The sequence below is a fragment of the Scyliorhinus canicula genome, chromosome 13 (genome assembly GCF_902713615.1).
Source record: "Scyliorhinus canicula chromosome 13, sScyCan1.1, whole genome shotgun sequence".
NCBI lineage: Eukaryota > Metazoa > Chordata > Chondrichthyes > Carcharhiniformes > Scyliorhinidae > Scyliorhinus > Scyliorhinus canicula.
The window spans coordinates 66,155,565-66,173,045 of NC_052158.1; the positions used below are offsets into that span (position 1 = coordinate 66,155,565).

The following is a 17,481-nucleotide window of genomic DNA, read 5'->3' on the forward strand; positions in this document are numbered from 1 at the left end:
ATATAGAGTGGCTAGCAAAGCATACGAGATGCTGGGCTTCATAGAGGCATTGAGCACAAAACAGGCAATTTATGCTGAACCTTTATAAAGTTCTGGCTAGTCCCAACTAGAATATCATACCCAAGTTCTGGTCACCACACTGCAGGAAGATGTCAGGGTCCTCGAGAGGTGGAGATGAGATTTACCAGAGTGGTTGCATGGATGGGGGATCCTAGCTCCAAGGTTACGGTTGGAGAAGCTGGATTGTTCTCCTTGGAGCAAAGGAGATTGGAGCAGAGGAGTGGAACTGACTGGATTGCTTCACAGAAAGCCATCATGGACATGTCAGGTAGAATGGCCTGCTTGGGCCGTAAATAATCATAAATCTAAATGCTGATGGCATCAAGTGGGAACTGACTTGGAAGAATCAGAGCTTGACTGTGGTCAATCTACCATAATGCTATAGGTATTAATTCAACTCACTCACACCAGCAGACTCACTAGGTCATTTCCCCCCGCTGCCCCCAAGGTCCTAATGATGTGGTCAGCTCATTACAACAGGCAGAAATATTAAAAAGGGAGAGGGGTCCTCCCAGTTGGTAATGTGTGGAGTTAAAGAAGATCATCCCAGGTTCTTGCTCTATGACCAGGAGAGCTGCAGAGGCCTACAACTGGCCTTAACACCACTCTACTGGGCAGGGGTGAGGAAATTAGACTGGTGTCCCATTCATAACAAATGAATAATTACTTTTGGAAAGTTTGGTGCCAGATGAAGTTAGAATGAGAATTGGCTGCAACTCTCAAGCAAAATAAAAGGTTACAGAGGGTGAGGCACAGATGCGGCATCAAAAGAGGCCTCCAGGTGAGAAAGGGAGGACTAATATGAAATTCAAAATTAATTACAGGGAGTTATTGTGGGCAGCACGATGACACGGTGGTTAGCACTGCTGCCTCAAAGCACCAAAGACCCGGGTTCGATTCTGACCTTGGATGACAGTGTGGAGCTTGCATGATCTCCTCATGACTGTGTGGGCTTCTTCCGGGTACCCCCGCTTCCTTCTGCAGCCCAAGGATGTGCAGGTTAGGTGGGGTTACAGGTATAAGGTGGGGGAGTGTGCTTAGATAGAGTGCTTTTTCAGAGGGTCGGTGAAGATTTAATGGGCTGAATGGCTTCCTTCTGCACTGAAGGGATTGTACAGATAGCTAATAAAGAGTTTTGAAGTAACTCAAGACTTTGAATCGTGAAGGTAGAATTCTGCATGTGACATTAGCCTGAACATTCAGATGGTGATTGTCAGTAGGACGGAATTTCTGGTGCAGGGGTCATTTTTACATGGGATATGTAGAGCAGGGTTATCACAATCCCCTTAAGAGTTGGAATGGTGGGAGAAAGGAAGAAGCTGCTGAGCAATCTGCAAAACATTTTCCATTCCAGTTTAGCTGGCACCTGTGCATAATCAGCCTCTGAGAGCCAGGACAGACCCTTTGAGCATTCTTCCTCCAAGACACCTTTCACAGACCTGTGAATACTGAACACTGAGCTACAAACAAATGAGCTGAATGCCTAATAAGGGCAGACAGCAGGAGGCAAACAAGGGGGCAGATTTTAATCCAATGTGCATGTGGGCATCGCATTTTAGACCACATTGTCTGCCAGTAAGGTGGGTTTGAAAGGGACGCAGTGATGGCAAGCAAGTTTCTACCTGTATCCAACAGCAAAAGGAAACTAGCAGCGAATCTACCCCAATCTCTCTCCCTCTACTCATAAGACAAACATGGGAGGAAAATACCATCAGCACAATCCAATTGCTGCTTACATACAACTTTTAAAGTACCTCTCACGACAGAACATATCAGAAACACGCCTGTTGTTATTTATTGTGTGGCAACCAGTTTGTCAGACTTTTGGGAACAGTTTCATTTACTCACCACTGGAAACAATATAGGGCTGGCTTAGTTACACTGGGCTCCAAGAATCAGTCAGCCCTTGTTGAGAACTAAAATAAGAGTGTGTTACTTATTGAAACACGCAGACAAGGATTTAAATAAAAGCTCGCCGTTAATGTTGTCAGGCAAGAAGCATGTGGGGTTGTGTGGGAAAAAGGCACTAAATTGGATGATCCACCATGATCGTACATGAATGGCAGAGGTCACCCGATGGGCTAAATGGCCTACTCCTGCTGCCGTGTTCCCATGCCTTGTTAGTTAAGAACAAAATTAAATCTATGGCACTAAACGACATAGGGTCGGATGATGTGGAGTCTGTGTGGGTAGAATTGAGGAACCACAAAGGCAAAAAAACCATAATGGGAGTTATGTACAGACCTCCTAACAGTGGTCAGGACCAGGGGCGCAACATGTACCGGGAAATAGAAAAGGCATGTCAGAAAGGCAAGGTCACGGTGATCATGGGGGACTTCAATATGCAGGTGGATTGGGTAAATAACGTAGCCACTGGATCCAAAGAAAAGGAATTCATGGAATGCTTACAAGATGGCTTTTTGGAACAGCTTGTCATGGAGCCCACAAGGGAGCAGGCTATTCTGGACCTAGTGCTATGTAATGAACCAGACTTTATAAAAGATCTTAAAGTAAGGGAACACTTAGGAAGCAGTGATCATAATATGGTTGAGTTCAGTCTGCAGTTTGAAAGAGAGAAGGCAAAATCGGATGTAATGGTGTTACAGTTAAATAAAGGTAATTACGAGGGCATGAGAGAGAAACTGGCGAAAATCGACTGGAAGCAGACCCTAGTGAGGAAGACAGCAGAGCAAAAATGGCAGGAGTTTGTATGCATAATTGAGGACACTGTACAGAGGTTCATCCCCAAGAAAAGAAAGATTATCCGGGGAGGGATTAGACAGCCATGGCTGACAAAGGAGGTCAGGAAATGTATCAAAGAAAAAGAGAGATCCTATAAAGTGGCCAAAAGCACTGGGAAATCAGGAGATTGGGAAGGCTACAAAAACAAACAGAGGTTAACAAAGAAACAAATAAGGAAGGAGAGGATCAAATATGAAGGCAGGCTAGCCAGTAATATAAGAAATGATAGTAAAAGTTTCTTTCAATACATAAGAAACAAACGACAGGCCAAAGTAGACATTGGGCCAATTCAAACTGATTCCGGAAGGCTAGTGATGGGAGACGAGGAAATGGCTGGAGAACTTAATAAGTACTTTGCGTCTGTCTTCACAGTGGAAGACATGAGTAATATCCCAAAAAATATAGAGGGTCAGGGGGCTGTGTTGAGTATGGTTGCCATTACAAAAGAGATGGTGCTAAAAAAGCTAAAAGGTCTTAAAATTGACAAATCTCCTGGCCCCGATGGGCTACACCCTAGAGTTCTGAGAGAGGTGGCTGAAGAAATAGCGGAAGCGTTGGTTGAGATCTTTCAAAAATCACTGGAGTCAGGGAAAGACCCGGACGATTGGAAGATCGCTGTTGTAACCCCCTTGTTCAAGAAAGGATCAAGACAAAAGATGGAAAATTATAGGCCAATTAGCCTAACCTCGGTTGTTGGTAAAATTCTAGAATCGATCGTTAAGGATGAGATTTCTAAATTCTTGGAAGAGCAGGGTCGGATTAGAACAAGTCAACATGGATTTAGTAAGGGGAGGTCGTGCCTGACGAACCTGTTAGAATTCTTTGAGGAGGTGACAAGTAGGTTAGACCAGGGAAACCCAGTGGATGTGGTCTATCTGGATTTCCAAAAGGCCTTTGATAAGGTGCCACACAGGAGGCTGCTGAGTAAGGTGAGGGCCCATGGTGTTCGAGGTGAGCTACTGGCATGGGTTGAGGGTTGGCTGTCTGACAGAAGGCAGAGAGTTGGGATAAAAGGTTCTTTTTCGGAATGGCAGCCGGTGACCAGCGGTGTCCCACAGGGTTCAGTGTTGGGGCCACAGCTGTTCACCATATATATTAATGATCTGGATGAAGGGACTGGGGGCATTCTAGCGAAGTTTGCCGATGATACGAAGTTAGGTGGTCAGGCAGGTAGTGCTGCAGAAGGATCTAGACAGTTTGGGAGAGTGGTGCAGGAAATGGCTGATGCAATTCAACGTGAGAAAATGTGAGGTCTTGCACTTTGGAAAAAAGAATCCAAGCATAGACTACTTGCTAAACGGTGAGAAAATTCATAATGCCAAAGTACAAAGGGATCTGGGAGTGCTAGTCGAGGATTCCCTAAAGGTAAACATGCAGGTTGAATCTGTGATCAAGAAAGCGAATGCAATGTTGTCATTTATCTCAAGAGGGTTGGAATATAAAAGCAGCGATGTGCTACTGAGCCTTTATAAGGCTCTGGTTAGGCCCCATTTGGAGTACTGTGTCCAGTTTTGGGCCCCACATCTCAGGAAGGACATACTGGCACTGGAGCGTGTCCAGCGGAGATTCACACGGATGATCCCTGGAATGGCGGGTCTAACATATGATGAACGGCTGAGGATCCTGGGATTGTATTCATTGGAGTTTAGAAGGTTAAGGGGAGATCTAATAGAAACTTACAAGATAATACATGGCTTAGAAAGGGTGGACGCAAAGAAACTGTTTCCGTTAGTCGAGGAGACGAGGACCCGTGGGCACTTAGAATTAAAGGGGGTAAATTCAGAACAGAAATGCGGAGAAATTTCTTCAGCCAGAGAGTGGTGGGCCTGTGGAATTCATTGCCGCGGAGTGCAGTGGAGGCCGGGACGCTAAATGGCTTCAAGGCAGAGATAGATAAATTCTTGATGTCGCGAGGAATTAAGGGCTACGGGGAGAATGCTGGTAGGTGGAGTTGAAATGCCCATCAGCCATGATTGAATGGCGGAGTGGACTCGATGGGCCGAATGGCCTCACTTCCACTCCTATGTCTTATGGTCTTAGTGAAGTCATGGAGTCCTCTACCAGGAGCATTTAACTCCAAAGTTAACAAATTCCAACCAGGATTGTGCCTTACTGGATCTTACATTATATTCAAACAGGGTCCTGGAAAACTCTAATATATTAAAAGTCATTTACTGCGTGAATAATACTTTAAGTGTCCCTAGCACAAATAAAAAGTCATTATTTTACAACAGTTTATTAAAAAAGCATGCTCCTTCTTGGAATCATTCCTCGATGAAAAACATGTTTCTATCAGAGTTGCCATATTCTTTGACTCACCACAAGCAACATCCCCAGGAGGTGCACGAGTCATTCAGAAATAATTGAGGCAGTCTGACAGTGTTCTGAAGGAATAGTGATTTGACTTCATCCGGGCTAATGAACCCAGCTTCAGACCCAAGTTTGAAATCATAGGGTTGGAAAGAACTAACGTTTGCAAGCACACAACTCTGAAGAGAATTTACAATTATGTGCAGCTATAATGCCACACTTGATGGTGCTAAAGCTTGAAGACTTGGTGCCAAATGTATTGACTTTGGAGCAGGTCTGCAAAGACAGGAGGAACAGAAGTCGTCACTCAGCCCCTTAAGATTTCTCCACCATTATTCGGACCGGGACCATTATTTCGATTCCCCGGAGGAGGCGTGGGCCTTCGTGCGGACGGAGAAACTGGACTTGAACTAGGGGTTGGGGGTTGCGAGGTCGGCTGTAAGATATTAGTGCTGGATTCGGCTGTTGCTGTGTTCTCTTTTTCTTCTGTTTTTTTCTTCTTGTTTTAGTACTTTTGCAATTTTGATATGGTTATTTACGGGGGGGTTGTTCTGCTATGTTTTTGTTTTTGTGCTTGGGGCATTGTTTGGGCTGTGTATCTTGCGGGGAGGGTCGGGGGGGTATGTTGTATTCTATGTCGGAGTGGGGGTATGGAGGGGGGCTGATATTTGGGAGCTGCGTCAGAAGGGTGTGGTGGGGCAGGGCGAAAGCGCGGGCTTTCCTCTGGTTTCCCGCGCTGCGGGGCTGGGGGGGCGGAGATGGTGACGGGGGAGGTGGGGCCTTAACTGGTTCTTCCCCGCGCTGGAGCGGTGCCAGGAGGAGGGATAGATTGGGAGATGATCCCACTTCGGGAGGGGTCGGGCTATTGGCGGGAGTTTCCGGGGTCAGCAGAAGTTAGCTGACCCACGGAAGTACAATGGAGGACGGTTCGCGGCTGGGAGGGTTCCTAGCCTGGGGGGGAAGGGAGGGGGGGAAAGGGGAATACCGGGTTGCTGCTGGTAGGGTCAAGAAGGAGCTGGTGGGGGCTGGGGGGACAGAGGTGAGGGGTTGTCGCTATGGGGACGGGGTCGAGCAGGGGACGCTGGCCTGGGGCGGGCAGTCGACGGGCTATGGCTAGCCGACGGGGGAGGGGGGCGGGACGCCCTCTGATCCGGTTGGTCACCTGGAATGTGAGAGGGTTGAATGGGCCGGTGAAGCGGTCAAGGGTACTGGCTCACCTGAAGGGGCTAAAGGCGGATGTGGCAATGCTTCAGGAGACCCACCTGAGGGTGGCGGACCAGGTCCGCCTGAGGAAGGGATGGGTGGGGCAGGTTTTCCACTCGGGGTTGGATGTGAGGAACCGGGGAGTGGCGATTCTGGTGGGGAAAAATGTGTTGTTTGAGGCATCGGAGGTGGTGGCGGATAAGGGGGGTAGGTATGTGATGGTTAGGGGCAGGCTACAAGGAGAGAAGGTGGTACTGGCTAGTGTGTATGCCCCAAATTGGGACGATGCGGGCTTTATGAGGCGTATGTTGGGACGGATCCCGGATCTGGAGGCGGGAGGTCTGATCATAGGGGGGGGACTTTAATACGGTGTTGGATCCTTCACTGGATCGGTCCAGCTCTAGGACGGGTAGGAGGCCGGCGGCGGCCAAGGTACTGAGAAGGTTTATGGATCAGATGGGTGGAGTGGATCCATGGAGGTTTGTGAGGCCGAGGGCACGCGAGTACTCTTTCTTCTCCCACGTACAGAGGGTCTACTCTCGGATAGATTTCTTCGTGGTGAGTAGGGGACTGATTCCGAGAGTGGAGGAGGCCGAGTATTCGGCCATTGCAATCTCTGACCACGCTCCGCATTGGATAGAGTTGGAAATGGGGGAGGTGCGAGACCAACGTCCGTTGTGGCGGTTGGATGTGGGGTTGTTGGCGGAGGAGGAGGTGTGTAGGAGGGTCCAGGCAAGTATTGAGGGGTACCTTGAGGTGAATGATACGGGGGAGGTTCAGGTGGGGATGGTCTGGGAAGCCCTGAAGGCAGTCATTCGTGGGGAGCTGATATCCATCCGGGCACACAGGGAGAGGAGCGAGAGGAGTGAGAGGGATAGACTGGTGGGAAAGATGCTGGAGGTGGACAGGAGGTATGCAGAGGCACCAGAGGAGGGACTGTTGGGGGAGAGGCGCAGCCTGCAGGCTAAATTTGATTTGCTGACCACTAGAAAGGCTGAGGCACAGTGGAGGAAGGCACAAGGGGCAGTGTACGAACATGGTGAAAAGGCGAGTAGGATGCTGGCTCATCAGCTCCGTAAGCGGGATGCGGCTAAGGAGATTGCTGGAGTGAGAGACAAGAGTGGGAATGTGGTGCGGAAGGGGGTAGAGGTGAATGAGGTCTTCAAGGACTTTTACGGGGAACTGTACCAGTCGGAGCCAACGGGGGAGAGGAGGGGAATGGAGAGGTTCCTTGACAGGCTTTCTTTCCCGAAGGTGCAGGAGGAGAAGGTGGAGGGGCTGGGTGCGCCGATTGAGCTGGAGGAGCTAGTTAAGGGGATCGGGCAGATGCAGTCAGGGAAGGCACCGGGGCCGGATGGGTTCCCGGTGGAATTTTATAAAAAGTTCGTGGACCTAGTGGGCCCCTTGCTGGTGCGGACAGTCAACGAAGCGTGGGAAGGGGGGACTTTGCCCCCGACGATGTCACGGGCGCTGATCTCGTTAATTTTAAAGAAGGACAAGGACCCCCAGCAGTGTGGTTCATACAGGCCCATATCTCTCCTCAACGTGGATGCTAAGGTGCTGGCAAAAATCCTGGCCACCAGGATAGAGGACTGTGTGCCAGGGGTTGTGCATGAGGACCAGACAGGTTTTGTGAAGGGAAGGCAGCTGAACACGAATGTGCGGAGATTGCTGAATGTCATTATGATGCCGGCGATTGAGGGGGAGGCAGAGATAGTGGTGGCGCTGGATGCGGAGAAGGCCTTCGATAGAGTGGAGTGGGGGTACCTATGGGAGGTGTTGGGGAGGTTTGGATTTGGTGAAGGGTTCATTAGATGGGTAAGGCTGCTATATGAGGCCCCAATGGCGTGCGTGGCCACGAATAGGAGGAGGTCGGAGTACTTCCAGCTTTACCGAGGGACCAGGCAGGGTTGCCCCTTGTCCCCCTTGTTGTTTGCACTGGCAATCGAGCCGCTGGTGATGGCATTGAGAGATTCAGAGAGGTGGAGAGGCTTGGTGCGAGGTGGAGAGGAACATAGGGTGTCGTTGTATGCCGACGACCTGTTACTGTATGTGGCGGACCCGGTGGGAGGGATGCCGGGAGTGATGGAGTTACTAGCCGAGTTTGGGACCTTCTCAGGTTATAAATTAAACTTAGGCAAGAGCGAGGTGTTTGTGGTGCACCCTGGAGACCAGGAGGAAGGAATTGGTAGGCTCCCGCTTAGGCGGGCAGGGGAGAGCTTTAGGTACCTGGGGGTGCAAGTGGCCAGGGACTGGGGGACTCTCCACAAGCATAACTTTACCAGACTGGTAGATCAGATGGAGGAGGAGTTCAGGAGGTGGGACATGCTGCCATTGTCGTTGGCGGGGAGGGTGCAGTCTGTCAAAATGACAGTGCTTCCGAGGTTCTTGTTCCTTTTTCAGTGCCTGCCCATATTTATCCCCAGGGTCTTCTTTAGGAGAGTGACCGGCAGTATTCTGAGCTTTGTGTGGGCACATGGGACTCCGAGAGTGAGGAGGGTGTTCCTGGAGCGAGGAAGGGATAGAGGCGGGCTGGCGCTGCCCAACCTTCTGGGGTACTATTGGGCAGCCAATGTGTCAATGGTGCGTAAATGGGTGATGGAGGGGGGAGGGGCGGCGTGGAAAAGAATGGAGATGGCGTCATGTAGAGGTACAAGCCTGGGTGCCATGGTAACGGCACCGTTGCCGCTCTCCCCCAAGAGGGTTACCACGAGCCCGGTGGTGGCGGCGACCCTAAGAATCTGGGGACAGTGGAGACGGCATCGGGGGGAAACAGGGGGCTCGATGGAGGCTCCACTGGGTGGCAACCATCGGTTCATCCCGGGGAACACGGATGGGGGATTCAGGGGATGGCAAAGGGCGGGCATCAGCAAATTGAGGGACCTGTTTATTGGCGGGAGGTTTGCGGGCCTGGGGGAACTGGAAGATAAATTTGGCCTTCCCCAGGGGAACATGTTCAGATACCTGCAGGTAAAGGCGTTTGCTAGGCGACAGGTAGAGGGATTCCCTTTGCTGCCCTCGCAGGGGACGATGGACAGAGTGCTTTCGGGGGTGTGGGTAGGAGAGGGGAAGGTGTCTGACATCAATAAGGTAATGCAGGAGGTGGAGGAGTCGTCAGTGGAGGAGCTGAAGGCTAAATGGGAGGAGGAACTCGGGGAGCAGATAGAGGATGGGACTTGGGCGGAGGCCTTGGAGAGAGTCAACTCCTCCTCCTCATGTGCGAGGCTTAGTCTCATCCAATTTAAGGTGCTGCACCGGGCCCATATGTCCGGGACTAGGATGACTAGGTTCTTCGGGGGTGAGGACAGGTGCACCAGATGTTCGGGGAGTCCTGCGAACCACGCCCATATGTTCTGGGCATGCCCAGCACTGGAAGAATTCTGGAAGGGGGTGGCGGGGACGGTGTCGAGGGTGGTTGGATCCAGGGTCAAACCAGGGTGGGGACTCGCGATTTTTGGGGTTGGGGTAGAGCCGGGAGTGCAGGAGGCGAAAGAGGCCGGTGTCCTGGCCTTTGCGTCCCTAGTGGGGGGTGGGGGGGGGGGGGGGGGGGGTGCATTATTGTAGTGTTTATTCTGTAACTTTATAGTGTGTTAATTTGCGTTGTTGTTAAAATGCTGGGTTGTTCATGGGGATGGGGCGAATGTATATGATTGTTAATATTATTGTTATTTTCGGTATTTTACTAAGGTGCGTTATTGTTGTATAAAATCAAAATTTCTCAATAAAAATTATTTAAAAAAAAAAAAAAAGATTTCTCCACCATTTAGTTTAGGACTGATCTGTACTTCATCTCCATTTATCTGTTTAATTCCATATTCTTTCCTCAACAAACAAAAAAAATCTATTAATCTTGGTCTGGAAGATTCCAATTGTCCTCCAGCATCTGCAGCTTTGCCCCGAGAGTTACAGCTTTCCACTACCCTCTGCAAGAGATTGTTTCCCAATTTCACTTCATGATGGTTTAACCCTAATTTGAAGGCAATGCCAGTTTGTTCTTGATGTTCCCCCAAACCATTTCAATGTATCCACCATAACAAATCATTTTATTAGTTTAAAGCACTCTGATTAGATTGCGCCTTAATGGGCCAAATTTAAATGAGTACAAGCCAAGTTTATCCAACTTGACCAGATTAGCTAACCATATAAGCCCCAAGCAAAATGTAGAGAGACAATAACCAGTTGCAGAACTGGCCACACAACCAGAGAGCTTCTACAACCCAAAACAACCTGCTGATCCTCAAAACTATGATAAATAGAACATTGACAGCAAACAAGAGCATGGTTGTCCTTCCATCTCAAATCCAAACCTAGAGGGTTCTGTTAATGGCTGATAAAAGATGACTGCATACCTTCATTAGTCCTTCTGGGAAGGAAAGCTGAGTGGTCTGTGCTAGGTGTGTGGGAGGAGCACTCAGAGTTACAGGCACACCAGGCTGCTGCATATGGTGCTGGACTGCTGGTAATGGTTGTGAATGAGTTTGCACCTGTGGGCATGGCCTAACCACCACCGTCTCCTGTTTCTCATCTCGGAATGGCAGTGAAGATATAGGGTTAGGATGCTCACGGGGCAAGTGTTCCAAATCCCGATTCACCTCCTCACTGCCAGCTGGAAGTAAACAGAAAATAATGGTTAACCCATAGTAAACTATCATCAAGCATTATTGACCCCCAACGCTTTTTGAGAAAATACCCCTTGCACCGGTTTTTAAACTACTTGTGTTGAAATGTAGGGGTTGCTTCCAAGACTCGTTTATTGCCCCATTTGAGTTGCCCCAAGTGGTGTGGCGTACTGTCTTCTTGAAGCAATGGGGTAACCTGCTCAGCCACCTCAGACAGTAGTTAAAAACAACCACTGAGGCCAGACTAATCAAGGATGGCAAGATTCCGTCCCTACAGGATAGTAACAAAACAGCTGACATTTGGGGCAGCATAGTGGCACAGTGGTAAGCACTGATGCCTCACAGCACCAGGGACCCAGGTTCAATTCCAACCTTGGGGACAATTTAACGTGGCCAATCCAGCTAACCAGCACATCTTTGGGTTGTGGGAGTGAAACCCACGCAGACACGGGGAGAATTTGCAAACTCCACACAGTGACCCAGAGCCGGGATTCGAACCCAGGTCCTCAATGTCGCAGTCCCAGTGCTAACCACTCCACCACATGCCACCCTCTTCTCCCATGTCTGTGTGGGTTTCCACCGGGTGCTCCGGTTTCCTCCCACAGTCCAAAGATGGACAGGTTAGATGGATTGGTCATGCTAAATTGCCCCTTAGTGTCCAGGGATGTTCAGGTTAGATGGGGTTACATGATAGCGGTGGTGTGAACCTGGGTTGAGTGCTCTTTCAGAGGGGACGGTGCAGGCTTGCTGGGCTGAATGGCCTCCTTCAGCACTGTAGGGATTCAATGATTCCACGAACAATACAACAGCTTCATCGTCACTTTCACCAATCCAGTTTTTTTATTTAAAGATTTTGTTTTAGGCAGAGTTCAAATTCTCAAACTACCATGGCAGGATTTGAACTCACATTCTCCGGGTAGTTGGATTGCTACGCGATAACAAAACCCCACTGGCCAGTCTCCAGGCTTTAGATCAGCGGCTCCTTAGTTGTGGGTGGGGTCGCAGAAACAGTAAATGGGGGTCACAAGAAATAAAATCATGTTAATCTCGTATTGCCCTGGCAGTTAGAAGTAACCAATCACAAGATGAACTCCCAGTGTTGGACACTTTGATTAGCTGTGACGGTTCTGATCAGACATGCTGTGATGTAAACATATTAATCTACTATACATTAAAAGCTTCTGGGAGTGGCGGAGATGTAGGTGGATGCAGAATTAGCAACCTGCAACAGTCAGTCACCAATGGCCTGGGATTTACCACAGCTCTTCACATTTATATATGTTTTATGTTGATCTATTATACATGCACTTTCTTGCCGTTTTGTTTTTGTTGCAGTCTGGAGGTCACCTTAATTTTCAAGTGTTAAAATTAGATTGTATTGGAAAGTAATTTAGAAAGGCCTGATTTAGATGAAGAAATTAATCAGCAGTGTGACTTCACTGCTCTATTTTCAGCTGCTACAGATTAACTAAGGATAGGGATCCCCGTTCCGCCCATCGTCACTCAACCAAATACTTCAACCTCTATTATCCTAACCAGTTCCAAAACAAAAAAAAGAGTTGCCTTTGGAAAGTCCCAAAGTAGTTTTCAGCCAACTGAAAGCTTTTGGTGAAGTGTAGTCATAATTATAACAAAGGGAATGGGGCAGCCAATTTGCACACAGGAGAAGCCCTCACAAACAGCAATGTGATAATGAACAGATAATTGGTTTTAATTGTGGTTGTTGATGGAAATACATTGGCTAGGACAAAGTTTCCTCCTGTGACCATGTCAGCCCACCCACAGGCATGGATTTATTAAATTAAAATATTCCTAAAACTTTAAATGCAGAGCTTTAAAAATAAAGCAAAAATACTAATTATATCAGTAGGGTAGGGGCAGCAGGGTAGCATGGTGGTTAGCATAAATGCTTCACAGCTCCAGGGTCCCAGGTTCGATTCCCGGCTGGGTCACTGTCTGTGTGGAGTCTGCACGTTCTCCCCCTGTGTGCGTGGGTTTCCTCCGGGTGCTCCGGTTTCCTCCCACAGTCCAAAGATGTGCGGGTTAGGTGGATTGGCCGTGATAAATTGCCCGTAGTGTCCTAATAAAAGTAAGGTTAAGGGGGGGGTTGTTGGGTTACGGGTATAGGGTGGATACGTGGGTTTGAGTAGGGTGATCATGGCTCGGCACAACATTGAGGGCCGAAGGGCCTGTTCTGTGCTGTACTGTTCTATATCCTATTTGATTCTCATGCGCCCAAAACAGAGGGTGCCGCTTCTGAAATTATCTGAATTTAGAGAGAAGCACTGCATAAGCCATTGCAATCAATGCCTGGTTGAGTCCAGGAATGGAGATAGCATTGATGCAAACTGTTCAATTGTATCTCATTCATGCTGCCATCCATTCTCTCTCCTACAGAGACTCAGAGTAGCTAATGATGGCCAATGTTCAGAAATACCCCAATTAAAAATGTGTATTAATTTAGCATCTCTTATGCCTTCAGGATATTTCAACATTTACAGATAATGGATTATGCTTTAAAATGTAGTCACTATGTAGGCAGCCAATTTGCATGTAGCAAGGTCTCAGTTAATCTGTTTCTGGTGTGCTTAGGGGAAGAACTTTGACCAAAAACTGAGAGCTGTTGCTCTTCTGAGAATTAGCCACGCAGATCTCTTGCATCCCCCTGAATTCACATTATTTAATATAAATTTAATGCCCAATTCATTTTTTCTATTTAAGGGGCTATTTAACGTGGCCAATCCACCTACCCTGCACATCTTTGGGTTGTGGGGGCGAAACCCACGCAAACACGGGGAGAATGTGCAAACTCCATACGGACAGTGACCCAGAGCCGGGATCGAACCTGGGACCTCGGTGCCGTGAAACAGCAGTGCTACCCACTGCGCCACCGTGCCACCCACGGAATGTACATTTTTAGCATCTTGTATGAAAAACATCCCCTTTGACAATGCAGCAATCACTCAGCAGTGCACTGAAATACCAGCCTAGATTAGGAGGTCAAGCTCTGGAGCCCTTGAGCTCACTTGCTTCTGGCTCAGCAAAGAATGTTACTGTAAGGACAAGCAGAAATCAAAGGAGTAAAATTCCAGATACTTCTGCTCAGGATCTGGGGAACTTTGGCTGCTCAGACAATAGTGGTTTGCTATCTCATAGAACATAGAACATAGAACAGTACAGAACAGAACAGGCCCTTCGGCCCTCGATGTTGTGCCGAGCAATGATCACCTTACTCAAACCCACGTATCCACCCTATACCCGTAACCCAACAACATCCCCCTTAACCTTACTTTTTAGTACACTACGGGCATCTTAAGGATATTTAGAGTGAACCACATTGTGAGCCAGCTGGCAGAGGTGTGGCAGGTTCCATTTTCTGAAATACAGTAGTGAATCAGCTGGTTATTGAAGAGATTACCCAATTTAATTCCAATTTTGCAATTTACCCTAGCGGCCAGTTCAGTGTCATCACCAGAACTCCACCAGTTAGCATCCGTCATTGATATCTACCATCATGTACACATCAGCTTGCTAGTTTCATGAGCTGGCTGTCAAGGTAGGAATACAAGAATGCTTAGAATGAGATATCTCTCCACAAACACGCATAATCTATCGTCTCACTCGCCATAACCTAGAGCTCATTTAAAACTCTGCTGCCCAATCCAAATTTGCATCGAGTCCAACATGGTCTGGCATCAACTTGATTTTAAAATTTGATTCCGTATTCAAACCATCGCCTCACCCCTCCCCATCTCATAAATAACATCAGGACATTTGGAAAGTCAAAACTCTATCCAGAGTCAGCATGGTTTTATGACGGGCAAATCGTGTTTGACTAATTTGCTAGAGTTCTTTGAAGATGTATCAAGCAAAGTGGATAATGGGGATCCTGTAGATGTAGTATATCTGGACTCCTGGAAGGCGTTTGATAAGGTGCCGCCCAGGTTAATTCACAAGGTTAGATCAGATGGGATGGAGTAATTTATTATCTTGGATAGAAGAGACAGATGACAGGGAGTCAGGATACTGGATCGTTTTCTGTATGGCAAGATATAACTAGTCGGGTGCCATAGAGTTTGGTCCTTGGGCCCCAGCTATTTACAATCTATATTAATGACTTGTATACAGGGATAGAAGTATCCATAGCCGAATCTGCAGATTACATAAAAATAGGTGGGACAGTAAGTTGCAATGAGGAAATAACAACCGTACAAAGTAGGAGAGTGACCCAAAATGTGATAGACGGAGTATAACGTGGTTAAGTGTGAGGTCATGCATTTTGGTCGGAAAAATGGGAGGGCAACTTATTAACTAAATGGGGAGAGATTTTGGGGTGCTCCGGTGCAGGGAGATCTGGGTGTCCTCGTACATGAGTCACAGAAAACTAGCATGCAGATACAGCAGATAATAAGGAAAGCAAATGGAATGTTGGCATTTATAGCTAAAGGAATAGAGTATAAAAGGTAAGGAAGGGTTGTTCCAACTATACAAGGCATTGGTGAGACCTCAACTGGAGTACTGTGTTTTGGTGCTCTTATTTGAGGAAAGGTGTAGTGACATTGGAGGTAATTCAGAGGAGGTTCAATAAATTGATTCCAGAGTTATGGGGTTTGTCGTATGAAGAGAGATTGAACAGTTTTGGCTTATACTCTCTAGGAGTTTAGAAGAATATGGGACGATCAAATTCATAGAATCATAGAAAGGAGGCCATTTGACCCATCGAGTCTGCACTGGCCCTTGGAAAGAGCACCCTATGTAAGCCCACACCTCTACCTTATCCCCATAACCCAGTAACCAAACCTATCCTCTTTGGACACTAAGAGCAGATGGCCAATCCACCTAACCTGCAGATCTTTGGACTGTGGGAGGAAATCGGAGCATCCGGAGAAACCCACGCAGACACAAGGAGAAAGTGCAAACTCAACACAGACAATCACCGAGGCAGGGATTGAACTCGGGTCCTTGGAGCTGTGAGGCAGCAGTGCTAACCACTGCCATCATGCCACCCAAAGTATATAAGATGATAAACGGTATAGACAGACGTCGAGCAGATTGTTCCTCTTATGGGGCATTCTAGAAAGATGAGTATAGTCTCAGGATAAAGGATGAGGAGAAACTACTTCTCCCAAAGGGTTGTGAATTTGAGGAATTCACAACTCCACGGTGTGGGGGATGCTGGGACAGTAAGTCAAATTAAGGAGGAGCAAGACAGATTTGTAATTGTCAATGGGTTGAATGGTTATTGAGAACGGTGGAGATGAGGCAAGGATGAGATCAGCCATGATCGCACTAAATGGTGGAGCAGGCTCGAGAGGCTAAATTGCCAGCTCTTGTTCTTAGTTCTTATGTGCAAAGAAAGAACTACTCTGCCTGATTTCACCATCCAACTCTTGGTCTGTAGCTCTCTAGGTAACAGTATCTCGAGCATAAATCTGGTGTTCTTGATGAATGAAGGGATTTCTTGCTTAATATGGAGATCAGGGGTTTTGGGGAGAAGGCAGGAGAAAGGCGATGAGGAACATACCAGTCATGATTGAATGGCACAGCAGACACGATGGGCCAAGTGCCTAATTCTGCTCCAATATCTTATGGGCTAACCTCCTAAAGTCTCCAAGATATATGCACTTCTCCAATTCAGGCATTGCAAGCACCCCGATTTTAAATTGACAATACTCCTGTGAAGCATATTGGGGTGTTTTACTACATTCAAGATACTATATAAATGTAAATTGCACTCTCATTCAATGAAAGTTCTTCACTAATACGCCACGATGGTTCTATGGAGAGCTGCCGTCCGAAAGGGAATCCTCACCCTGCTTCACTGTCTGAACCTAAACCAACACAATCCACTAAGCTCCTTCAATAAGTGCATACGTAACCCCATTATTCTCAATGCTAATTAAACATTATCCTTAATTAAACATTATCCAGTAGTTAGCACTGCAATCTTACGGCACTGAGGTCCCAGGTTCGATCCCGGCTCTGGGTTACTGTCCATGTGGAGTTTGCACATTCTCCCCGTGTTTGCATGGGTTACGTCCCCACAGATGTGCAGGGCAGGTGAATTGGCCATGCTAAATTGTCCCTTAATTGGAAAAAATGAATTGGGTACTCTAAATTTACAAAATAACATTATCCAGGGGCAGCATGGTGGCACAGTGGTTAGCGTTGCTGTCTCACGGTGCCGAGATCCCAGGTTCGATCCCGGCTCTAGGTCACTGTCTCCATGTTTGCGTTTGTTTCGCCCCCACTACCCAAACAATGTGCAGGGTAGGTGGATTGGCCATGCTAAATTGCCCCTTAATTAGAAAGAATGAATTGGATACTCTAAATTTATAGAAAGAAAATGAAAAAAAAAAATTATCCAGCATAGATAGACAGAAACATAATGTTGAAGCTCTAAATTGTATCTGGTCCAAACACAATTGTTTATTTTGCATTGTATAAAATGAAAAACATTAAAAACATCTTCAATTAAAAAAAATAATGCGGAGGGCAGCACGGTGGCGCAGTGGGTTAGCCCTGCTGCCTCATGGCGCTGAGGTCC

The 17,481-nt window shown here is 47.6% G+C and overlaps 1 protein-coding gene across 5 annotated transcripts in view; it reads right to left on the reverse strand.

The window, feature by feature from the left end:
• LOC119975756 (histone deacetylase complex subunit SAP130-like) overlaps positions 1–17,481 on the reverse strand; it is a 94,450-nt gene that overhangs the window by 70,635 nt on the left and 6,334 nt on the right. For 4 of the 5 annotated variants that reach the window (XM_038815574.1, XM_038815577.1, XM_038815573.1 and 1 more), the window contains exons 3-4: positions 11,842–11,916; positions 10,665–10,921 (exon numbers count right to left, since the gene is read on the reverse strand). In XM_038815574.1, the coding sequence (XP_038671502.1) occupies positions 10,665–10,921; positions 11,842–11,916 (332 nt within the window). The remainder of the gene's footprint in view (positions 1–10,664; positions 10,922–11,841; positions 11,917–17,481) is intronic. The other variant, XM_038815575.1, reaches the window with a different exon arrangement.